The sequence below is a fragment of the Panthera onca genome, chromosome B4 (genome assembly GCF_046562875.1).
Source record: "Panthera onca isolate mPanOnc1 chromosome B4, mPanOnc1 haplotype 2, whole genome shotgun sequence".
NCBI classification, from domain to species: Eukaryota; Metazoa; Chordata; class Mammalia; order Carnivora; family Felidae; genus Panthera; species Panthera onca.
Window position 1 is genome coordinate 45868082 of NC_138345.1, and position 25547 is coordinate 45893628.

Genomic DNA, 25547 nt, shown 5'->3' on the forward strand with positions numbered 1-25547 from the left:
AAAAATAAATAAACATCAAAAAAATTTTTTTTTAATGCGAGACATCCAATTTAGTTTGCATTTCAGATAAACAACAAATACTTTGCTCTAAGTATAAGCATGTTCCATACAATATTTGGGACATATTTATACTAAAAAATATTTGCTTATCTGAACTTCAAATTTAATAGGATGTCCTGCATTTTATCTGGCAGTTCTATAATCATTTTTTATTCATTCATCAAATATTCATAGAGAACTTACATGTGTCAGGCATGGTGCTTGGTGCTGGGAAAGCCAGCCAGGTTCCAGTCTTCATATCTTACAGAATATATACTTTACACACACACACACACACACACACACACACACACCATATACATATATATGTGTATAAAAGGGTGGCTTTTGTGCTAAGCCAAATATTTGTATGTCACTAGTTTTCTTAATTGCTGCATTTGATGAGGTTGCTTTTATAAACGCTAATATTTATTTACAAAAAGGTAACCTATTAAAATAATATAATTGTAATAAAGAATAATGCCAATATTTCTTGCACATTTATCATCTACCATGCACTATTTTAAGTGATTTACACACACTAATTCTTTGTATCCACATACAAACTTGACAAAGCGGGTTTGTTTGTTTCATTACTTTGGTTTTGTTTTTTGAGAGAGAGACCGCGAGAAGGGGAAGGGGCACAAAGAGAATCTTCTGTAAGCTCCGTGCCCAGTGCAGAGCTCGACTCCAGTCCAGGCCTCACCTCATGACCACTGTGACATCATGACCCAAACTGAAATCCAGAGTCAGACACTCAACCAACTGAGCCACCCAGTCAGCCCCTAAGTAGGGTTTTTTTTTTTAATCCCCATTTTGCAGATGGGAAAATGGAGGCATAAATAAATTAAGAAATGCGCCCAGTCACACAGCTCATAAGCAGAAGACCCAGCATGTGACCTAGGTTCTCTAAATCAAGAAGCCAGCATGTAAACCACTACTTTGTATGGACCACCACTTGTTTTAAGGATTTTCACTTTGTAATTTAGTCCTCCTACATGGTCAATGAGTTAGATAATATGAGTCATATTTTATAAATAGGAAAACAACACCTCAGAGAGGTTAGTGATTCGCTTCAGACCCTTTACCAATAAGTGAAAAAGCAGTTTTCCAATCTCTCTTCCTCACTGCAAATGCCGCACTCTCCCCATGCCATCTGAAACCCCCTTGGAGCTTAACTAAAGCAGCATTGCCCAAAGTGAGTTTCATAAATATTCTTTAATGAAAGACTTATCCAGGCACTTGTTCAAACACTTAAGTTCTATTCTAAATGCTTTACAAATATTAACTAATTCAATCTCCAAAACGGTATGAAATAGGTACTGTCATCACACCCATTTTAAACATGAGAAACTGAGGCATGGAGGCAAGTCACATGACTGCTAGTGGCAGAGCCAGGATTTGAACCCAGTCTGTCTCCAAATAGGAAAAAACATTCCACAAGCCATTTTCAAGTGCCTTTTTGCTCCAGGCTTTATTGTAGGCACTGGGCATGGGGCTGAGACAAAAGAGCACACAGACATGCCTGCCCTCATGGGGTTTATATTCTGTTGAGGAGGAAAGAATACATCTAGACAAACTTGGGAAAGGATCCTACTTGGGGGGGTGGCTAACACCGTACCAGGAAGAGGCAAACAGTTGACCTTTGAGACCATGTGGCGGGGGAGGGCGGGAATATGGGGGGCGGGGGGAGACAAAGGTCTCCGGAGAAGCAGCGGGAAGGAGCATGTGCGTTGTGGAGTTGTTGAAGTGACTCCAGACAGCAAAAGTTTCACTGTGGTGCATCACGTGACTGTGAAATTGGGAGATGGTGAGGGAAGAAAGATTGTCAAAGCCTGGAATAGGACAGGGATATGAGGAAACATAAGGGAGGAGGAAGCATAGTGGTTCTGACCCCTACCTCACGCCACAGCTCTCAAGCTTTACTCATGTTCAGTTACCTGAGGCAGGTGTCTGGAGCTCAGAAGTCATGTAAATACGCCTGTGTGTGTAGGAGGCAGTTCAGATCTAGCAAGTCTTCCTTGGCCACCCTGGGAAATCCATTTCTGTCCCCTCCATGTGCACCTTGATGTTCTGGCACAGCCCCCTGCAGCCCCTCCCAGCCTCGCTTCTGTCAGAACTCACCCAGACAGGGGCCATTGCTCTCTCAGGCCAAGGGGCCTTTCCTCAGATGAATGGCTTCTGTACCAGCCTCTCACAAATAAAAGAGAGGAAACAAAAGTGGAAAGAGGAAGCACTGGCAGGCAGGCAGGGGAGATATTTCAGCCACAACACCTCCTTCAAACAGTAGAACCTTCGGGAAAAGTTAGAGAATATTGGACGAGGCAACGAAGGACCAAAGAAATTAAGTAACTTGTCCAAGAACATTGCACGTTAGAAGCTGAGCCAGCCCCAACCATCAGCCTCCAGACAATTTATTTGTACCCTGTCTCACTGCCTCAAACCCTGTCTGCGGTTAGGGTCCCATTTCTTTGTGAGTTCGTCTCGCTAGAAGAGGAAATAGTGGAGAGAAAAGGAGGAATAGATAGGCCGGTGGATCCCATGAATATCACCACAGCTTACTTATTATCATCAGCTTCCATGCCTAAGTAGGACCATGGAGGGAAGGGAACATGGTTAAAAGCCACCTCAAGAACAGAGTCAGAGGGCCTGGGGGATAACAGTTGTACTAGACAAAAAAATTATAGCCACCATTTTTGAGTCAGATTCTGGTGGGACTTCTCATACATTATCTTATACCCTCACAATATCCCTGCAAGATGATTTCTTATTTTTAATTTACTTACATGAAACTCAGGTTCAGAGAAGTGAAGTAACCTGTCCCAGGTCACACAGCTAGTCAGTTGGAAGGCCAGGAGTTAAGTTTAAATCTCCAGATTGTCAGAGTGAGAAGCCCGTGCTGTTTTCTAGTACAGCAGCTGCCTATGAAATTGTAATCCAGGGGCGCCTGGGTGGCTCAGTCGGTTAAGCGTCCGACTTCAGCTCAGGTCACGATCTCACACTCTGTGAGTTTGAGCCCCGCGTCAGGCTCTGGGCTGATGGCTCAGAGCCTGGAGCCTGCTTCCGATTCTGTGTCTCCCTCTCTCTCTGCCCCTCCCCCGTTCATTCTCTGTCTCTCTCTGTCTCAAAAATAAATAAACGTTAAAAAAAAAAAAAAAAAAAAAGAAAAAAGAAATTGTAATCCAATGAGATGGGAGGACGGCACTTTCCGGCATCAGGAACAAAATGGAAAATGTAGTCCTTAACATCTAACAGAAGAAAACAGAGTATATTATTTGCAAAAAAAGAAATGGTTTCCTAGGGGCGCCTGGGAGGCTCAGTCTGTTAAGTGTCTGACTCTTGATTTCGGCTCACGTCATGATCTCACAGTTCGTGAGTTCGAGCCCCGTGTCAGGCTCCTTGCTCACAGTGCGGAGCCTGCTTGAGAGTCTCTCTTCCCCTCTCTCTCTGCCCCTCCCCCTGCTCATGCACAGGAGCACTCTCTCTCTCTCTCTCTGTCTCGAAAATAAACATTTTTTAAAAAATGAAATTATTTCCTAGCAGGAAACCAAAAAAGGTGATATTTCATGAAAGCTTTAATTGGAGAAAATCATTTTATTATACATGTCCAGTTATTCATTCAGAAATAAAGATGAGGGGCGCCTGGGTGGCGCAGTCGGTTAGGCGTCCGACTTCAGCCAGGTCACGATCTCACGGTCCGTGAGTTCGAGCCCCGCGTCAGGCTCTGGGCTGATGGCTCGGAGCCTGGAGCCTGTTTCCGATTCTGTGTCTCCCTCTCTCTCTGCCCCTCCCCCGTTCATGCTCTGTCTCTCTCTGTCCCAAAAATAAAAATAAAAAAAAAAGTTGAAAAAAAAAAATTAAAAAAAAAAAAAAAAGAAATAAAGATGAAATCCTTCCATTCCATCATCTTAGTGCTCGGATTGATCTTCCCAAAACCTGCCAGTGACTACATCACTCTCCCACCAAACCTTTGAAAAGCTCTCTGCTGCCTCCATCAGTGCTCTTCAAAGGTGTAAAAATAGCAGGATTTTTTTCAAATGAGATATTTTTAAGTTTATTTATTGATTTATTTTGAGAGCGAGAGAGAGAGAGAGAGAGCACACGCTCATGCAAGAGTGCATGCTCTAGCGGGGAAGGGGCAGAGAGAGAAGGAGAGAATCCCAAGAAGGCTCCGAGGCAGGGCTCGAACTCACGAACCATGAGATCATGACCTGAGCCGAAACCAAGAGTCAGAAGCTTAACTGACTGAGCCACCCAGGCGCCCCCGGGTCTTACCTGGGATCCCAAGATGGCAGGAGGTAGAAGCAGACCTATGCAAGCCAGTGGAGACGGTAAAGGAAGAAGGAAGAGAGGATGGGAAGGGTCAGAGACCCCAGTTATTTCCCTCCTGAGTTAGCCTCCCCCTTTGCCCAACTACCCTCCCCAGGAAGTCCTTTGACTGCCTTCTGAGGTCTCAGGTCTCAGGCTCCTTTTGGGAAGTACTGACTGATCAGAGTGAGAAAACGCAGAGCATTTAGCCGCAGGTTCAAAGGCCCCCATAGTTGGCCCCACTGCCATTTCACTTACTGTCCCTCTATCCCTCAACCTCAGCTGCTCACAAAGCGCCTACGTGTGTCTGTCACCCCTCTCGCCACTCTGCAAATACATCCTAAACTCCACCACAGTCTGCCCTCTGCCCACCCTGTTCTTAGCCCCCATACCCACCCACCCGCGTGAACCCTCTCTATGTGTCCTAGAGGCTTCGCTTGCCCTCTCTGGGCAGGTGTTCCCCACCCCCACCACCCCCCTCCCCGCACTGGCTACCTGCACCTCTGATCTGGCTCCTCGCCCACTCTCTTCGTGTGGAGCTGTCTCTGTGCCTTCTCTCTCCCTTGTCTCTGAGGCTGTGCTTTCAGAAAGAACCCTGCGTTTTCCGCGTCCGATGCCTCCCTGCCTCTCTGCGTGGAAAGAACAGGTGCTCGAGGAACGTTCGCGGCACTCCACCCACCTCTCTGGACCTACAGAGAGTAGCGCACCCACAGGTCAAAGGACACGTGTGGACTTTGTTGTTGCAGGGTCGCCATGTGCGCCACCAGTGCCTGGGACCTGGAGGAGATCCCCCTGGACGATGACGACCCAAACAGCTTAGAATTCAAAATCCTGGCGTTCTACGCCAAACACCACGTCTTCAAGAACCCGCCGGCTGCCTCCTCCCCAAGGCCACCGAGAACAAGAAGTTTGTCCCAGAGAGGACTGGGGAGTTGGCCAGCAAACGACTCGTGGACACAAGTGTCATGGGCTTGGAGAACTTCCCCATCCCCTGAGCAGGCCACAAACCTGGGCAAGAAAAAGTCGTCTTGGAGAGCACTCTTTGGAGTGGTAGAGAAGGAGGAAAATGAACAGAGCCTGCCTAGGGCCCGCTTGGAGGGTCAGGTGATACCAGAGCCTCACGGTCCCAGTCATTCAAGGGCTAGGTCCCTTTCTAACATGGGACAGCACAGAGAGCATGAAGGTAGGATTGGGGGATTCTTCTCTCCCACAACAAGATCTTCCCCTTCTTTGTGTGTCTGGTGGTCCATCTCCTCCCAGCTGGTAATGTGGGCTGAGGGAGGGCACACCATTGTGCCTCAGTTTCCCCACTTATTGATATTCAATAATAATTGCCCTGCTTTTCTCAAGACCGAGCAGGAAGTAAGAGAATGGCAGCAAAGGGTGACAGAACAGGTTTTCTGGCTCCACTGCCTATAAATAAGCTTGCTGTCCAAACTCCCGATCCTCTGTGCCAAGGAGCCCTACACAGGGGTTGAGACTGCCACACTTCTGGAGGTAAGCCGACTCACCTCCCTGGGCCTCTGTTTCCATCTGTACATTGGGGTGTCCCACCCTCCCTACCTCTTAGGGTGGATGGAAAGATCTGGTAGCTGCATGCAAAAATACTTTTCAAAGTATAAGGCCCTCTGTGGGGAGAAAACACACCACGAAGAAGCATTTTGACAAAACCTTCCCCTCAGTGGAACAAAATACATTTTGTCATTTGTCTCAGGACAATGGAACATTTTCACAAAGGGCCTTAGCATACAGTTACCCTCCATCAACAAGCTTCGGCATAAGTATCTTCTTCCCTTTCAGCAGTGCCCAGTGCCCACTGCCCACATTTTAAAAGAAGCGCCCACTCCTGCTGGGCTTGATGGCTGGGGTAAATTGTCAATAATTAGTCAACAGGTGGCAGTAATGTCTCAATTTTAAAACGGTGTGGCCGTCCCCGGCTTACTTGGAGAATCAACCCCCGCTGGGTCGTTTTCTATCCCTCACGATGATCAAGGAAACGTTTATTTCCCGCTGGACTTTAAAATTTTAGAACCGGAGAAGTTGGGGGTGAGGTTATCTGGGGAACTCCTCCTCTCTGCACCCCACCCCCCTGCCATGGGTACAACAAGCTCCCGCTGGGGATGGTAGCTGAGCTCTGGAGCATACAGAACCCTGTGGACACACCTACATAGACTTTTCTGCTTGGCTGTCCCCTGGATTTTTCCGAGAGACAGAGGCACTTTTTACAGACCTTAATCCTCTGGTTTCCTGAGACAAATGACATTCTGTATTTTGATAACACTGAAGTGTCATTTGACCTTTTTTATTTACTAAAATTCTAAGATCTTTGTATAGACATAGATAGCTCTAAAATAGTAGAAACGGTCACTTCCCAAGGAGGCCTTGCTGTAGACACTTAGACTCGGTGTATATTCCCTTCCAACACTTCTCTTGCCCGCTTTCTTATTTGGTCAATTACGTGGGTGGTCTGTTGGTTTTTCATCGGATGTGACTCAAGAGAGTCTCATGTTCTACTTCTATTTTACCACGCATAAATCAGAGCTTTAACAGCTGGTGTCACCTGGGTTCTTTTAACTGAAGTTCACAATTTAGCCCTCGCTGCTGTTTCCAGGACCCGGACCCAGGCTTAAGTCAGAACTGCAAGGTTACGTCCCAAGATCAAAGTCTAGAAGCAAGAGGTCTTAGGAAGTAGAAAAATGGCGTCAGTGCCAATCTTAGAAACTACAAACCCAGGTTCTTTGACCCGTGAACCCTTGTTTGTCCACAGCTAGGATTCGCTAAATGTGGAATGATTCCTAGTCTGCCATCCCTAGGCTAGTAACTTCCAACCTCAAAGTCACCTTATATTCCAAAGTGGCTGCTGAGACTCCGGCCATCATCTCTCCATTTCAGGCAGGAAGAAGAGGAAGCAAGTGGTGGGAGGTGGGGCGGGGAACAAAAGGGTGTCTTTTTCTAGATAATTCAGTTCCGTTTTAGAGAGCTTTCTTGGAACTGCACTCAACTTTTCTTACATCTCACTGGCCACTCTTTAGTGTAAAGAAGGCTGGGAAATGTAGTCTGTGCAGCTGAGCCCATTGCTGCCTGTGACATTTCAGGGGTCTCTTGCTAAGGCAGAAGAAAATGGATTCTGGGAAGGAAGTAGCAGTCTCAACCATAGGGAAACACCCTGCCCCTTCTCTTTAAAACAAATGCCTCCAGGGGGCGCCTGGGTGGCTCAGTTGGTTGAGCGGTTGAGCATCTCACTCTCGGTTTACTCATGGTCTCATGGCCTGAGTCGGGCTCTACACTGGCAGCACGGAGGCTGCTTGGGATCCTCTCTCTTTCCCTCTCTCTCTGCCCCTCCCCCACTGGTGCTGTCTCTGTCTCTCTCTCAAAATAAATAAATAAACTTTAAGATAAATAAATACATGCATCCACAAAACAAATGCCTCAGGCCAAAGGCTGGATGCCAAGTCCTCCGGCTGTGCTCTCTCGCTCTCCTTATAGTGACATCACCTCCCCCAAAAATAGACCCCAAAGGACGGGCAGCCGTTCTGTCCTCTCCCCACCCCCATCCAATTCCCCCTTGCCTATCGGATGAGATCGACTCCAACAAGAAGGGAATCTTTTTTTTTTTTTTTTCTCAGAGTTTAAAATTTAGGTATTTATTTTAATTAATGAGAATCTTATTAAGGAGGACGCTTGTTGGGATGCGCACTGGGTGTTGTATGTGAATGATCCATCACTAAATTCTCCCGAAACCAATACTACCCTATATGTCAGCTAACTAGAATTTAAATACAAACTTGGAAGAAAATAAAGAAATAAAATGGGCATCTTAGCTAGAGCTGGTTCATCTGAGTCTAAATGTACTTGCTCATACTTTTCCCTGCACGAATGTCACCTGCCTCTCTCCCTCCGTGCCCACCAATTCATAGAAAGCAATGCACTGTAAGCAGGTGAGTCAGATTGGGTATTCCCAGGCCGCCAGCGGTCTCCTGATCGCCCTGCCACATGACGGGGGCTGGGGGATAAGGAGGGACAGCCTTTGGGGCCTCTGTCTGCCTCCTTCAAGTACAAGATGGGCACAGTGTGGCTTTCTGGTAGAAGAGCCATGCGCTGATCACCCCAGACAGGCTGCACGAGGTTACAGAGGGGGAAAAAAATCCCCATCTTCTGCCGATACAAGGGAAGGCTCCCAGATACAAGAGGCTCTGGGATCCAGCCTCTTGCCATTTCCTTGTCAGGGGCCATGGTGGCCAGCGTTCAAGAGAGGAGGCTGGTTGGGCCGCAATAAGGTGGAAAGTATATATTTGGTTTGGCTGTTAAAACGGGAAGGAAAAGCATCCATCCTTCTCTCCTTGACTCTCTAATACTTCTCTCTCAATTCACTCCTTATTATCTCTTTTTGAACCCTGTGAACCAAACATGAAAAATACGGCTTTTTAAGGAAACCATTATGCCTTTTTTTTTTTTTTAAGGAAGGCATTGTGGACAAAGCATTAGTTCCCATGGTCTTCCAGTGATGCCCAGAGGGTGAAGGGGGAGCACTAAACTCCCATACTGTGGAGGAATCCAGGGACAGAGTCAGAAGTCACATTGGCAGCTCCGTAGGATGTCAAAGCATGGGACAGGATCCCTCCTGGGACCCAGGCTATGCCTCTCTTAGCCATCTTCATTTACAAAGCCCAGGAATTCCTCTGGGCACCCCAACCTTCTGGCCCAAACCCCACTGTGTTGCTTTCTTCAAGTGTGTGAATGGGATAGCGTTTTCCAAATATTACTTGGGCTCCGTAGGGCATCAAAGACAGAGCTGCACACATTTCTAAAACTTAAGAACTTAGCGACAAATCAACAATGAAAATTTTAGTCCCAAATAACTCAGCAATACCACCTGCTCCCCCCCACCCCCCATCCCTGACGAAAAGCAGAGCTGACTCGTCCCTTCACAGGCTAGGACCTTCAGGGGGCCTTTAATTCAGGGGGCTAGGATATTTAAACCTTCATGCCCCCACATGCTTTATTCTATAGTAATGTGTGCAAATACATACATCTTTTCCTGGATTATAAATTCTTGAAAGCCGTGGACTGCACTTTATGTCCCCTGGTGTACCTATCAGCGTTAATTGGATGTTTCCCATTAGACCAGGAGGAGAGAGAAGACGTGTCACTTTAAGAGCAAGGGGAGTTCAGTGTTGACTTGATAATGGGCTTGAGTAATGAATATGGTCTGAGAGCAGGGATATTTCTCTTTCCTCAGTGACCAACCCCCAAAGGCTTGTCAAACTCTTGAATGCCCTCCTCTGCACGTAGGGGCCAGCTCTCCCAAGATATAAAGAATGTCCTCCCCCCCCAAAAAAAGAATAAAAATAAAAGCATAATGAGGATTCCCTCAAGCAAAGAACTAAGCACTTTCTTTTGTGTTTCTTCCCTTGCAAAGGGGAAAGGGGACCCTAATTTTGCAAGACTTCAAAAAGAGGGTGCAGAAGGGCAATTGTTTCAAGGTGGCAATCATTCCTCTGTGCACTCCTCCCCCATCCCAGCCTCTGCCAGGCAACTGCCAGAGCTTTCTGAAGAATGGCCTCCCCCGCACACACGTCCCCGGGCAGCTTCCTCTCCCTCTAGGCTGGGCTTTTCATTTCGGGCGACCGTGCATACCGATGAGCTAGACCAAGTTCTTCTGGGAAGGGCCGCTCAGCACCATTTGGTCTCGTTTCAGCTGAGGACCCCCAAGTCGTTTCCATTGCCAACCGCGTTGCCGAAATTGTGCATTCCTGGCCCCCAGCCGACGAGGTCCACAGCCAGGCGGCAAGCCGCAAGTCCAAAGGCAGTTTTGTCCATCCGTTCATCCAGCGCCAGGGCTTCCAGCTTCCAGCGCCCAGTGGTAAGAAAGGTAAACCCCCTTCCACGTGCTTGGGTCGTCGGGCCGGGTGTCCGCCAGGCAGAGCTATGCATTCGTGGGTTCGGTCAGCGCAGGGCTCTGCAGTTAGGGGTGTCTGCTGCCCTGGGCCAAGGGCAGGACAGCAGGCTGCTGGAGGCCCCGACCTTTAGCTCTTGAGACCGGCCCAGGCAAGGGCAGTGCGCCAACAGACCGAAGCAACGTGCCAAGCTCAGTGCTAACTGCAAAGCCTCCTGCTGAGGGGGCGGGGGAGCACGAAGCGGCCGCTCAACCTTGTCCACCGAGGGAGATGAGCTATTGGATTTAATCCTGTGGGTGACGACCGCGGGCCGGTTTGCTCCCGGGAATGCCCAGGTTGCGGAGGGAGCACGGGCCCAGGGACTTACAACGTGGCCCTGTGAAACAGCAGGGCGTCGTCAGACACCAGGTCTGGCACACCACGTGTAGCAGAAGCGAGAACTAGTGACCAGAGGGGGGGGGTCAGCTGTCACCAAAGCCACAGCCGTAGCGAGGACCAGGAGTTCCCAGCAGATGTGCAGGAATTCTGGAGTTGAACGGGAGCACAACCACGTGCCACAGGAAGAGAAGTTCAGTCCCACTTGCCATCACTGACGACTGTCTCTGCTCGTGGCCCTCCTTCCCCAAACTCCAGCCCAGGGGTGGGACGGAGGGGAGGCGGCCCCGGGATTGCAGTAGCCGAAGTACAAGGCGCAAGTGGCGGCGGCTGCCTGGCCTGCAAGCGGAGCGGTGATGTCGCCTGTCTCGTGCTGCATTGCTGGGACCGCAAACTACCCCTTCCGGGGCTGGAAGAGAAGAGGCCCCTCTGAGTGTGCTAAAAAGTGCCTCCACCTTATTGTGATCCCCTGTGTGTGGAGAGCTGCCCCTGAACCAGCCTCAGGCTGATGCTCGTCTCCTCTGTGCACGTGAAAAATGCTGGCCCTTGTTACAGTGACTCCCAGAGAGAGGGGCTACAGGGGCAGATAAAAACTACCTACACACGGGCCACGGAGACCCGCGTGCTGGTGCCTCCCAGGTGATTTGAGGCTCAGACCTCCCACTTCCCTTGCCTTTCGCTAGACCTTCCTGGGAGGTGATGGGCTGGATTAATTTCCTGGCCTCTCCTTCCCTCTTATCTGGAACACACATGAGGACTCCATGACTTCAAAGATTGTGCCATCAATGAAAAGCACTCCTGTATCAGTAACTGGCGTTTCTCTGTTTGGATTCCATTCCGTAGCCATGACCGTTTTCCTCATGTTGGGTGGTTAGCATGTTTTGAGATAAGAAAAATCATACTCCACGTCCCCCATTCCCACGTACATACCAACAGGAGCCGTCTCTCTCTCTACCTGCCATTTTAGTCTTTGGAGTGGGAGCACTCCATAAGTGTATTTACTTATACCTCACTTTGTTGTAAAGACAGCATGCAAAGTATACCTGTTAGTAAATAAGATTAATCAAATAAATCAATTTGAAAGATAATGTAAAAAGAATGCACTAGCGGGGAAATAGAGGTGGGTTTAGGAATGAGCTTAATTCCCAAAATGCAAGCCAGGAAGACCGTACCCCCTCTTAGCTGGGGCCCATAAATTCGGCTCTGTACTTTCTAGCAGCACAAAGGGGGAATATGACCAATTGGAATTTATGGTGTCCATATGGGAAAAGCAACATCTGCTCAGGAGAATCCTACCAACGAAAAAGAAGGTTCTCCTAAACATCTTCAGAGACAGGACCATGGGTCGTGGAACCAATATCGTCAACGACATTCTTACAGTAAATAAAGTGATGCATTTCATGGTGAGAAGCGGGGCGCTGAGAGAAAAAAGAAGAAAGGAAAGGAGGGGTCTGTAGGAGAGGGCAGCTGGAGTGGTTTGTGCCCCATCAGTCGAAGGAAGGTAAGAGTTAAATTGCTGAGAATTACAAAGCACATGTCTCCCTCAGTCCCTAACCAGGCTACAAGTATTGTCCCTGGGGGCAAAAAAAAAAAAAAAAAAAAGTTAAGATGATTTTTCTTCTTAAAAGAAATAACTGGAATTTTCCCCCGACAGATGGAGAAGAGCAAATAATAGCCCAAATCGTTGAGCTGCTGAAATATTCAGGGGATCAGTTGGAAAGAGAGGTATGGAGCTTCTTGAACTAATGTGATTTCTTTTCTGTGCCCACGCACTGGGACAGAGAATGGAAGCGTACTGCAGATTGTATTCCTTTGCAAGTTCTGGTTTCCACTTAGTCCTAAATTTTATTTCCCTTGGAGTCCAAATTCTTCATGCTGGCAGCATCTCAAAAATGAATCACTTTGGAAAACATAAGTAAACCTTCTGGAGCCTCCCTGGAATTTTTGGAAATGAAAAATGTAACTTTGTTATTGCAAGAAAAGACACCAATAAATTAAAATTTGCTGAATAGAATTATGAATCTGGTTCCCCGTGTAACTGATCCTCGGGGAAGTTTAGACTCTTGCATTTGCCCTGCAGTCTGGATATCGATGTCCCACGCCTGCTCCAAGGCTGGAGTCCTTCCCAAAATCTCCCCCGAGAGTGGCTGGACTGTTCTCTGCTCAAGGTCTCTCTCAGCTATTTGGCCGGGGAGGCGGATTAGTGTTACTTGGAGAACTTTGGACTTACTTCCTGCCATTTAGAAGTCAAGACCCATCATTCCCGTCAGGAAAGTGTGAGAGTGTCTTCAGATACAGAGCTGGTGAGCAGGACCCCAGAATTCTGTGCCGTTACCCACAGACTGCTGAGTAGCCTCTGGGGTCAGTCAGGGACTGGCCTGTGGACCCCTTGCCTTGTCCTGCCACGATCAGTGGATGGAAGTCAGGCCCCATGCGGCTTGTGCAGGAGGGGAAACAACACTAAGTGGCCAGCCACTCTACCCCAGTCCCAACTTCTCAGTGGGTCCTCCCTCAATGCCTTTGTCAGCAGTGTGTGCAGAGGATGGTAACTGGGAGGGCATGTGAGCTTCAAGTCCACAAGTAGAGGATGAACTGGGGTGCAGAGAAAGAAAATAGAATACGGTACATGACTTGAGGGCACTCCTATGTTTCTATGGAACTAACATCAATGGATAGGAGTTATGGGGCAATTGATTTTCTCCATTTTAGGAATGAACTTTCTAGCACTCAGGGCTGCCGTGTGACGGAATGAGCCTCCTGTCACCAGAAGAATGGCCAGTAGATGCCAATAACCAGCCAACAGTGCAGTCCTTGTACTGGGAGGGACCTATTCGAATCCTCGAGGACTCTTTACAGCTTGAAGACGCTGTGGCTCTCATGGCAACCTCCTTCCCAGCCTCCCTAAGAAGTGACTTGCATTAGGTCAGGAAGGCAAGGGACAGGAAGTGGTACGAAGCTGACCTTTGTGGCTCTAAAGAGAGACGCTTTCCTTTTTATCCCATAAATTACCACTTTAAAAGATCTCGCTTTGCTTGATGCACGCTCTTGATGATTTGGGGTGACGCTTTATGTTATTTATGCAGAAAACATGGTTGTTTCCCCAGTAGAGGACTCTGGTAGGAATACACAGAAGGTCTGACTTTGCTGTGTGGGTGTGAGTTCCTACTAGAGAGGGACAGTGACTCTGTCTAACCCTAACCCCTACCCCCCAACCCCATGGCTGCAGAGTGCCTGCAAAGCCCCTCATCCCTGAGACCACATGCAGGCTCATCTTGCACCTTCCTGAGATGCCAGAGGCAGGTGCAACCCAAAGGAGCAAAGAGAGAGGGGCCAGGGTACTCCATGGAAGTGTTTCTTTCTGGCATTTGATTCTTCGATCATTCTGGTAGAGTCCAGGCTTCTGGCTGCCCACTGGGGTTTTGAGTCTAGCTTCTTCAACTGGGTCGCTGATCAAAAGGGGTCCATTCTTGGTGTAGAGGACATTAGTCATTCTTGCTTCAGATTTATAAAACAGACAGGCCCCCGTGTCTCACAGAAGTTGGGGGGTGGGCTGGGCTCACATAAAGGACGCTGCTCCACCGAAATCTTTACATAGCATCTGATGCATCCCCCAGGATATCCCTTGTAGAAACAATGTTTGTTGAGAACCTGCTTAGCTTATCATTCGTCAAAGATAGAATTTCCAAATAAACATTTAATCCTTGCTCACTAAGAAACTTCTTAGTTGGAGCCAAGGTTTTCCACTGGGTGTTTCAGGGGCCCACTGTTGAGTCGGCTTCACGGGGCCAGGCTGCTGTACTAAATGCATATCCTCTTGTACACAGTTAAAGAAAGACAAGGCTTTAATGAACAGCTTCCAGGACCAGCTGTGCTACCCTGTTTTCAAGATCATCACAGACCAGTTCCTAAGGGGTGTGGACACCAGGGGAGAATCAGAGGTCAGAGCTCAGGGCTTTAAGGCTGCTCTTGCAATAGACGTCACGGCCAAGCTCACTGCTATCGACAATCACCCTATGAACAGGGTGCTGGGCTTTGGAACCAAGTACCTAAAAGACAACTTCTCGCCCTGGGTCCAGCAGCACGGTGGATGGGTAAGTGCATCCTATTTCAAAATGAACCTTCCCAGAATTCAGAGGAGACAGAATGGAAAGTTGTGGGGTTTTTTCATTTTTTCGTTTTTGTTTTTTTGTTTTTTTGTTTTTTTTAAGTGAAGGGAACACGTCTTTGAGGCAGTTCTCATGGATTTAGAAGTTGAGTGGCAAGAGATATATCCCAGTGATGGGATCCTATTTTTAGTGATTATCTTCATCATCGATAAATATTTACTAGGCTCCCAAAGGGTACATGGGATATGTGTGTTGGACCAGGGGGGACTGGTCAGATATAACAGGAAATGAAGAGATGTCAAGATATAAAATGTTTAGATATAATTTCTGTTTTCACAAATTTTGTAAGCAACCCAAGTCTGGCAGTGAGACAAGGAGAGGCAAACACTTCCTTGTTCTCTTAGCTGCTGACAGGCAGAGAGAGACACAGTGTTCATGATATTTTGTCATTGCTGCTTGGACCCAGCCATTTTGACAGGGACATTTTGATACAAAGCAAAAAGCAAACCATTAAATTTGTATCATTTTGTTTTGTTTTATTTTAAATGAAGTTTATTTTTTAAGCAATCTCTACACCCCACATGGGGCTTGAACTCAACAATCCCGAGATCAAGAGTCACAAGGTCTCCCCACTGAGCCAGCCAGGTGCCCCAAATTTGTATGTTTTTTTAAATTTTTTTTATTTTTTAAATTTATTTCCAAATTAGTTAGCATATAGTGCAACAATGATTTCAGGAGTAGACTCCTTAGTGCCCCTTACCCATTTAGCCCATCCACCCTCCCACAACCCCTCCAGTAACCCTCTGTTTGTTCTCCATATTTAAGAGTCTCTTATGTTTTGTCCCCCTCCCTGTTTTTATATTATTTTTGTTTCCCTTCCCTTATGTTCATCTGTTTTGTCTCTTAAAGTCCTCATATGAGTGAAGTCATATGATTTTTGTCTTTCTCTGACTAATTTCACTTAGCATAATACCCTCCAGTTCCATCCATGTAGTTGCAAATGGCAAGATTTCATTCTTTTTGATTGCCGAGTAATACTCCATCGTACATATATACCACATCTTCTTTATCCATTCATCCAATGCCCATGGACATTTGGGCTCTTTCCATAATTTGGCTATTGTTGATATGTATCTGTTTTTAACTACCTGCTATCAGGCGAAACAGACATCTTCACCCCCATGCCTCAGACTCAACATCCCCCCCCTCCCCGCCAACCCCATCCTTTATCCTCATTCCTTGAGATTTCCTTAAAGCTGCCATACTCAGATGGCCTCCCAAGGTTAACCTTTCCAAAATGTGTAGCCCATAGTTTTAAATATCCATAGGCTCAGGGCACTTTATTTTGTCTGTTCAGATCCTTCTTGGAAGCACAGGCCTTTGTCCCACATTATCTTTAGTCCTCTTTCCACTAGAATGGAGCAAGGATAGTGGGTTTGAGTCTGCTCCACCATGGTCAGCATGACCCTGAGGCCTCCACTCTTGGTCTCTTGGTTTCCAGAAGGAATGCAGAGCTGATCCTGCTAAGGGACTCAAGTGCCCGCTGTGGTCTTTAGTGGCTGCCTGTTAAGCTTACCTAGTCTTCTGTTCCTTTCTATTTTCCACATCTGCACCAGATATGGTAGCCATAAGGGGCTGATCTGAACAACTGAGGCTCTTAAGTATTCTAAATTCAAGCTGCCTTAACTCATGCTAAGATGCCTCGACATTATTTTGGCTTTAACTGTTCTTTCTTCCAGGACCCCCTCAAGTCCCTCCTCTGTCCCCAAGCCTTTCCTCACCGCTCTAGCTTAAGGGCCTCACTAGCCTCTGACTTCTTACAACACTTCATATCTGCACTATAATTACATACAGGAAAGAATCATCCTGGTTAATGTTAATATATTTTTCCAAAATACATTTTTCAAAATATAATTTGGTCTTGTTAATATATTTTTCCAAAAAGATTGTAAGTATCAACTGGGTCCATGGGCCAGTTCTATTCAGTCTATAAATAGACTGAAAGTCTATGTAGTTGGTTAATGCAGCTGAAATGCCAACTGTGTTCTGTAAAAAAAAAAAAAAAAAAAAAAATAGTCTACACCGAAAGCACAAACAACAAAAGAAAAAATAAATTGGATTACATCAAATTAAAATTTTTTCTGCTTCAGGGGCACCTGGCCAGCTCAGTCGGTGGAGCATGTGACTCTTGATCTTGGGGTTGTGAGTTTGAGTCCCACGTTGGGTGTAGAGAGTATTTAGCAAATAAATATCTTAAGAAAGACAAATTTAAAAAATAAGTAATTTTTTTCTGCTTCAAAGGACACTACCAAGAAAATGAAAAGACAACACACAGAATGAAACAAAATATGTCCAAATCATATATCTGAAAAAGAACTTGTATTCAGAATATGTAATAAATTCTTACAACTCAACAATAAAAAGACAAAAGCCAATTTTGAATAGACATCTCTCCATAGAAGATATACAGATGGCCAGTAAGCAATGAAAAGATCCTTGCTTAACATCTTCATTTCAACATTAGGCACATGTGAATCAAAACCACAGTAAGATATCATTTCACATGCACTAGCATGGCTAAAATAAAAAAGACAGATGTTGGTGAGGATGTGGAGAAATGTGAACCCTCATCCACTGCTGGTTGAGTTCTAAATTTTCCCTTTTAGAAACAATTTGGCAATTCCCCCAAAATATTAAACATAGAGTCACCAATTCCACTCAGATATATACCCAAGAAAATTGATAACAAATGTTCACATAAAAACTTGTACATAAATGACCATAGCAGCATTCATTTTATGCATAATAGCCTGAAAGTGGAAACAACCCAAATGTTCATCAGTGATGAATGGTGAATAGCAAAACCAAAGGCAGTATGTCCATACAGTGGAATATTATTTAGGCATAAAAAGGAATGGAACAGATGGATGAACCTTGAAAACATTATGCTAAGTAAAAGTTAGACAAAAGGGTCATATACCATACGTTGTAAGATTCTATTTTCATGAAATGTCCAGAATAGGTGAATTCACAGAGACAGATTAGAGAAGAAGAGAGAGAATAGGGAGTGACTGCTAATGGATAAAGAGTTTCTTTTTGTGTGATGGAAATGTTCTAAAATCAGCCAAACGTGATGGTTGCACAATTCTGTGAATTTACTAAAAACCACTGAATTATATATTTTAAAAGGATGAACTCTGTGATATATTTCAACAAATCTGTTATGAAAAAATGGTGGTTCTAATTCTAGCAAGCAAATTAAAAGACAAAAGAAAAAAGAATACATTTTTATTTACTTATTTTTAATTTGGCTGCTGGTGTTAGAGAGAAAAACAGTTTTAATTAGAGAAGATTGATGGATTTTTGGTAGAAATAATAAAGGGAATTTTCAAAGCCTTCAGAATTTGATGGCATTGTTCCTTATCATTTGTAATTTATTAGTTTACTTTTCCAGGTCATCATAAATCCGAATTTTAAGTCTTGGCCACAGTTAGGTTTAATTTGGAGCATGTGGCTGGAAATTGGAAGAGGGAAGAAAAAGAATGAGAGAGAGAGGACTATAATTTTTCCAAGGCTGATAGAGGAGTTGCAAAAAATAAAGAAGGAGGATGTTGATAAAAGAATATTTACAAGTTGATATGAGTTATGAAAATGTGAAGGAGATGTGGACACCTGTGCTCAGTCTCCAAGCACAAGAAAGAAAGATGACACTGGGTGGCAAGCTTCTAGGGACTTCCATTGGCTCTTGGTATTTTGGTGGCACTCCAGGGTGTCCTTATAGTGGTAGGGAAGGAGGAAAATGATTCCTATGCACCAGTTTTCCAGGGTTCCTAACTATCCCAGTGTTTCACATTTCCTGCAAGTACATCTATCTTCCCAACGAAATTGTAAACACAAGGGCAGATTTATGTATTTTATGCTTGTCTCTCAACACTCCCATTCTTTCTACATGCATCATAGATGTTCGGCCAATACTCTTAGCATAATCAATCAATCAATCAATCAATCAAATGAAAGAATAACAACTGTATCTAAAAAACATGTTAGGGGCATCTGGGTGGCTCAGTGGGTTAAGTGTCCGACTCTTGGTTTTGGCTCAGGTCATGATCTCACAGTTCATGGGTTTGACCCCAGAGTTGGGCACCATGCTTGGGATTCTATCTCTCTAGTTCTATCTCTATCTCTATCATCTCTATCTCTATCTCTATCTCTACCTCTACCTCTGCTCCTCCCCCACGTGCATACTCTCTCAAAAATAAACTTAAAAAACATAAAATAAAAAATAAAAAACATGCTAAACTAGCTCCCATGAGATTTTAATTCACCCGTTGGCCATTTTTCCTCATTGTAAAGGACTGTTCAAATAGTCACCCTGTGCTCCTACAACTTCATCCATTTCACAGAGCTTTGCAAAGAGCATAATCTTCAACTTTCCATAATCTTCAACTTTCCAATATCTACTCCTTTGAAATTTTTTTTTAACTCTTTTGAATTTTAAATACAGCATCAAAGCCTTTCCCCATCTAGCCTATCAGCCCTGGGTGTGTAACCTAAGTCCTTCACATATGTTTTCCTTTCCTGAATACCAAGGCTGCTGGTCATCTTTCCAAACCTCCCCCCAACCCTAACATAGTCTCTGAAACCCGGGTCATGCCTGGGACAAGAGAGCAGAGTTAACAGGTTTATGTTTTCAGTTCAACAGTGAATTAAACTTGGAATTTTGTGAATCTATTTCTCTTTTTCCCCTCTAGGAAAAAGTGCTTGGGATATCACATGAAGAAGTAGACTGAAAAATCAGAAGATTTGTAATCTGGAATACTCATTATCCAGCTAGGATCCTGTCTACATTGGTTTCAGCATAGACTATGGGAGAAAATTAACATGTACAAGGCAGAGGGAGCACTGAAGTTTTCAAAGTCATTGTTCCTGTGAATCCAGAGGCCTGAGGAGAGAGGCCTTGTCTGTCTGCAGCTCATAGAATGTAGTAGTGTGGCCAGTGACATCCATGTTTCCCAGGTTCTCCAATGAGTGTGGGAGGAAGTCTAGGAAGACAAGTGGTAATTTTCCTTTCAGATGTTCAGAACAGAGACAGTCACCTTGCCTCTGTTGGCTGCTTTGGGGAAATTTTGTTACAGATATTTGCTGATCTCATAAGGGCGAAATGATAAATTTGTGCATGTGTTTACTCTTTGGTTTTCTAGTACCATTTCTTTTTAAACTACACTTGGGATGGCCTAATAATGACGTTGTTTCAAGCCTACTTTTAGGAAGATGTTGCTATTGATGTTGGTAGATGCAGTTCAAAGAGACTTGAGTTCACTGCTATATCCACTAGTTTGGGGATATATTATCATGTCTGCCTTTTGACTCACTTCCCTAGAAAAATGCTTTGGCAGTTTGAAAAACTTCCATTTGGCAGAAAATTATTACTTCTACCTCCCTCAGCAATCTCAGAGACCCCACCTCTATTTCTCAAGGACTCTGAAATTTTCTTTATTTTTTTTGTGGTAGTGTAATGATTAGTAGCTGTTAAACACGTGCAAAGACCACTGTCAAGACTATCTTACATGGGGCACCAAGGTGGCTCAGTCGGTTAAGCATCCGACTTTGGATGAGGTCATTATCTCACGGTTCGTGAGTTTGAGCCCCGCATGGAGCTCTGTGCTGACAGCTCAGAGCCCGGAGCCTGCTTCGGATGCTGTGTCTCCCTCTCTCTCTGCCTCTCCCCGCACTTGTGCCTTCTCTCTCTCTCTCAAAAATAAACATTAAAAAAATTTTTTTAAAAGAGTATCTTATGTTTAAAACAAGTAAAAAGTAATAGTACTAAGATTTCCACGAAGATCGAATGAGTTAATTTATAAAAAGTGCTTACAACAGTGCTTGGTATTTAGTGCTGAGTGCTCACTTATGTTTAATATGCGCTGCCCTCAGCTAAAACAAAATTTCCTCTCCTCCCAAAGCAGTCACTGATTGCTTTTCTGAAATTAGTTGTTCAGAATGAGGTTTTATAGTAAGCGAAATATGTTTCACAATTGTTTAACAAACAATAATTATTGAAACAATAATTTTTAAAATACTATCAAATTATAGTCTTAAAAATGTCTAGATCTGTAGCACCCAGCATGTAGCCTGATGTAAAACAGGTGTTTAATAAACCTGTGATGAGCAAATAAATGAATGCGTTAATCAGACATACTTCCAGCTCCAAGGGAAAATTGGACCCGTCTAATATCACATCAAATATCACTACTCTACCCATCTTAATTAAAATGAGTTATTCTCCCAGATTTGGAAATGGCAAGAGTAAAAGTAAGCCTCCGCAGCCAGAAGCACAGGCTAAATCACACTTCCGTGTGGTGTTACCACAGAACACGCATGCCCCAGTCTCCACCACTGAACCAGAAATTGTGTGCCATCACTGGCCCCACTGCTACTGAGAAATGATGCTGCTACCCCCACTCCCATCTCTCTTCCCCACCGGGAAGAATCTTCCCAATCTTGCCTGTCTCCAAGGTAAACTTCCAGGTGGATTACTTGGATTAGCTGACCCCAGATCATATGCCTGTGCTCCAGCTGTCAAGAGCTAGGAGAGTGGGCTTTCTACATTTTCAGTTCATTATGGGAGAAGGCTGTTTACCATATTTAAGTTACATAAGGTAGGGCATTCCCTAAGAGGAAGAGGGGGGCTCAAATAGGGGCTGTCCCCATTTATAGTGGCAAACATCCAATATACAAGTCTTTTTACCCCCACTCCTTCTGCTTACCGTGGCCACAAAAGCCAAAAGAATTTTGAGTGAGTTGCAATCAAATGGGGCCAAATTCTTCAACAACTCTTGTGACGTGGCTTTTGTGTAATTGTTTCATAGTTTTCTAACTTGTTCATTGGAAAGACTGTAAGAACTCTAAGGAGATAATTAAAGGTATTCTTGTACTTTTTAATCCAAGTACAAAAAAAAAGATAACTAACGTTAAACAGCATTCAGAATGCAATTGTTTGGGGCTCCTTGTGGAATTAATCTACAAGAAACACAAATGATAGGGGCTGATGAGGGGAAGTCTATGTTTGATCTGTAAAGTGTGACAATCTGAGAAATCAACAGTGACTTGACAGTGGATGAAAGAGGAAGAATCAATGATTAGTAAACCCTGATACCACTGTTGATAAATGGTGGATGGTGGTTTTAGGTAATGCTGAATCAAACCTGGAGCTGTGGGAAAGGGTAAATAAAGAATGTAAATCAGGTAACTGTGGGAAAAAAAAATATTCCCTTTTGCTTCCTGCCCCCACACAGAAAGTCAGAAAAACATCCGAGATAAAGGAGTTTCTTCTTATGGATGGCGACAATGGGGATCACCTCTTCTCCCACTTTGATTCAGCCATTCTACATTATGCATTTGCAACCTTGCACCTCTGGGCCTTTATAACGATATTTTTTCTCCACTTGGTCTGTCCTTGCCTCCTGGTCCCCTTTCCCCTTATTTCCACTAATTCAATGAACTCCAGCCCATCTTTCCAAATTCACTCCTTCATTTCTTCCAGGAAGCATTTGCTAACCCTCCCTTGGCTGCCAGAGGGCTACATTTGGATACCTTTCTTCATAGAGATGCTCCAGAGCACACTATTTATGGACATTATACTTAAGACATTATGCCATAAGAACTAATCTTTTGCATTGGATTATAAATGCTTCTGTTAACAAAAATGCTTTTGTAAACAAGTATTATGTCTAATTTAACTTTGTCTATCTAATGCCTGGCCTACTTTTAATATACAATTGCAAAATCATATACCCTAGCCTCACTGCTATAACCGGTAAATCAATGAGATTGGAGTATGGCCCAAGATATGTGTAGTTTTAACAAACTCTCCAAATGTTCCAAATCATCTGCAGCTTCCAGCCAAGATGAAGTAATAGTGACTGAGTTTAAACTCCTGCTTAAAACAACTGGAAAAAAAAAAAAAAGACAAGCTATATGAAAGAATAGCTTTCCGTTTTCAAGACATTGTGCATCAGGCAATGAAGGACTAGTCCCTGAGAGATGAGAAATAAGGTGAGCGTCCAACTCTTGATTTTGGCTCAGGTCATGACCTCATGGTCATGAGATCGAGCTGAGCATCTCTCTCCCTCTCTTTGCCCTTTCCCAGATCACATGTGCACACACACTCTCTCAAAGAACTTAAAATTTTTTTTAAATTATAAAAAAGAAAGGAAATAAAGAGAAAGAAAGCAGAATGGTGTCAAAGTAATGAAACCAAAAGATGGTTTGTGGAGATCACTAACACCTCTAGCCTGATTGATCAGGAGAAAAGGCACAACTTACCAATAATAAACAGAGGGAACATCACTATAGGTCCTACAGATATTAAAAGGATAATAAGAGAATATCATATACCAAAAATTCAACAACTTAGATGAAATGGACAAATTTCTTAAAAGACACACTACCAAAGCTCACTCAAGAAAAATAGAATGTAGGTGCACCTAGGTGGCTCAGTTGGTTAAGCCTCTGACTCTTGATTTCAACTCAGGTCATGATCTTGCAGTTCATGAGATGGAGCATGGATAGCAGGGAGCCTGCTTGGGATTCTCTCTCTCTTCTCTCTCTGTCCCTCCTTCCCACTCGCATGTGCACACACTCTCTCTCTCTCTCTCAAAAGAAATAAGTTAAAACATTTAAAAAACTAGAATGCAAACTTAACATTTCCAAAATGGAAAACATTTTAAGCAGTTCCTTTTTCTTTTCTTTTTTTTTTTTTTGGGGGGGGGGGAGTATAGGATTGCATCTCTTTCTCTTGCTTTTATTTTACTTATTGTCAAGTTACCTAATATACAGTGTAGTCTTGGCTTCAGGAGTAGATTCCCATGATTCATCACTTACATAGAACATCCAGTGCTCATCCCAACAAGTGCCCTCCTCAATGTCCATCACCCATTTTCCCCGCCCCCCAACCCCCACCCCCATCAGCCCTCAGTTTGTTCTGTGTATTTAAGAGTCTCTTATGGTTTGCTTCCCTGTTTGTATCTTATTTTTCCTTCCCTTCCATAGTTTCTTTAAAAGTTAAACATCTACCAGATGACCCAACCATTTCATTCTTAGGAATTTATTCAAAAGAAATGAATTGGTCTAAAACTTGTACCAAATACAGTAACTATAGGGGCGCCTGGGTGGCTCAGTTAGTTAAGCGTCCAACTTCAGCTCAGGTCATGATCTCGCAGTTTGTGAATTCGAGCCCCACGTCAGGCTCTGTGCTGATAGCTTGGAGCCTGGAGCCTACTTGGGATTCTGTGTCTCCCTCTCTCTCTGCCCCTTCCCTGCTCGCACTCTCTCTGTCTCTCAAAAAGAAATAAACGTTAAAAAAAAAAACTAAAAAAAAAAAAAAGGAATTTATTCAAAAGAAATGAATTGGTTTAAAACTTGTACCAAATATAGTAACTATAGGGGTGCCTGGGTGGCTCAGTCAGTTAAGCCTCTGACTTCAGCTCAGGTCATGATCTCACAGTTCGTGAGTTCGAGCCCCACATTGGCTCTGTGCTGACAGCTTAGAGCCTGGAGCCTGCTTTGGATTCTGTGTCTCCCTCTCTCTCTGCTCCTCCCCGGCTCATGCTCTGTCTCTCTTTCAAAAATAAATAAAAACATTTAAATAAATAAAGTACAAATATAGTAACTATATTTGTGAAAGCCCTAAATGGAAAACAACCCAAATGTTCATCAACAGATGAATGGATAAACAAATTGTGGTATATCCATACAATGAGATACTATTCATATATATATGAATATATATATATAATATGTATATTATATATATATAAAGAATAAACTATCAGTATATGCTGTAACATGCATATGAATGAATCTCTAAGAAGCTCAACCAAAACCAAAAAAAAGTCATACACTACATATATACTTATATAAAATTATAGAAAATGCAATTAATTTATTGTGACAGAAAACAGGTCATTGGTTGCCTAGAACGGAGGGATGGAAAGAAGGAATTATAGAGGGGCATGAGCATTTTGGGGTGATAGAACTGTTGTTACCTTGTCTTACTATTTTGTGTGTATATAAAAACACAAAATTAATTACTGCATACTTCAAATACATGCTGCAGTTTATTGTATGTCAATTATACCTCAATAAAGCTGTCATAAATTTTCTTAAGACAACATGGCAACATTTCAGACAATCAAAGGCACAATTTATCATGATTAGATCAACACTGTAAGATATGCTGAAGGAAATTTCTTCAGCCAGAAGGAAAACTGTATTAGAAACCCAGATCTATAAAAAGGAATGAAGAGCACCAAAGAATAATATGAAGGTAAATAAAAATGTTTTTCTCATCTTTAAATTTTAAAAAAGAAAATTGATTAAAGCAAAAACAATGTCTCATGACATAACATGCAGAACATGTATGACAACAAAACATAAAAGACTAGAAGGGAAAAATGAAAGAAACTGTTTCATTTTATATGAAAAATGAAGTAAAAAAGAGTAAAAAGAAGGAATAGTTGGGACAAAGAGAAAATATCAAAATGGTAGACAAATCAAATCAGCAATAATTGCATTAAATGGAAATGGCTAAATACTGCCATTAAAATGCAGAAATAGTATTGATAAAAATGAAGACCAAACTACATATTTTATGTCTAAACATGAAAGAAAGAGAGGTTAAAAGTAAAAGAATAGAAAAATGAATGCAAAACTAGTCAGAAAGCTGGAATGGGTATATTAATATCAAAGTGGACTTCAAGTCAAGGAATATGGAGGCAAAGAGGGACATTACATAACAATAAAAAGGTGAATTATTACGACAATA

At 43.8% G+C, this 25547-nt stretch overlaps 1 protein-coding gene across 4 annotated transcripts in view; it reads left to right on the top strand.

Annotated features, from left to right (window-relative positions):
* Positions 1–25547, top strand: part of BCL2L14 (BCL2 like 14) — a 54020-nt gene that overhangs the window by 17827 nt on the left and 10646 nt on the right. For 2 of the 4 annotated variants that reach the window (XM_060658353.3, XM_060658354.3), the window contains 4 exons: positions 5094–5530; positions 10046–10219; positions 12274–12344; positions 14444–14710. In XM_060658353.3, coding sequence (XP_060514336.2) covers positions 5101–5530; positions 10046–10219; positions 12274–12344; positions 14444–14710 — 942 coding nt within the window. In that variant the 5' untranslated portion in view covers positions 5094–5100. Of the gene's footprint in view, positions 1–5093; positions 5531–10045; positions 10220–12273; positions 12345–14443; positions 14711–19476; positions 19917–25547 lie in introns of those variants that run through there. The other 2 variants (XM_060658357.3, XM_060658356.3) reach the window with 2 other exon arrangements.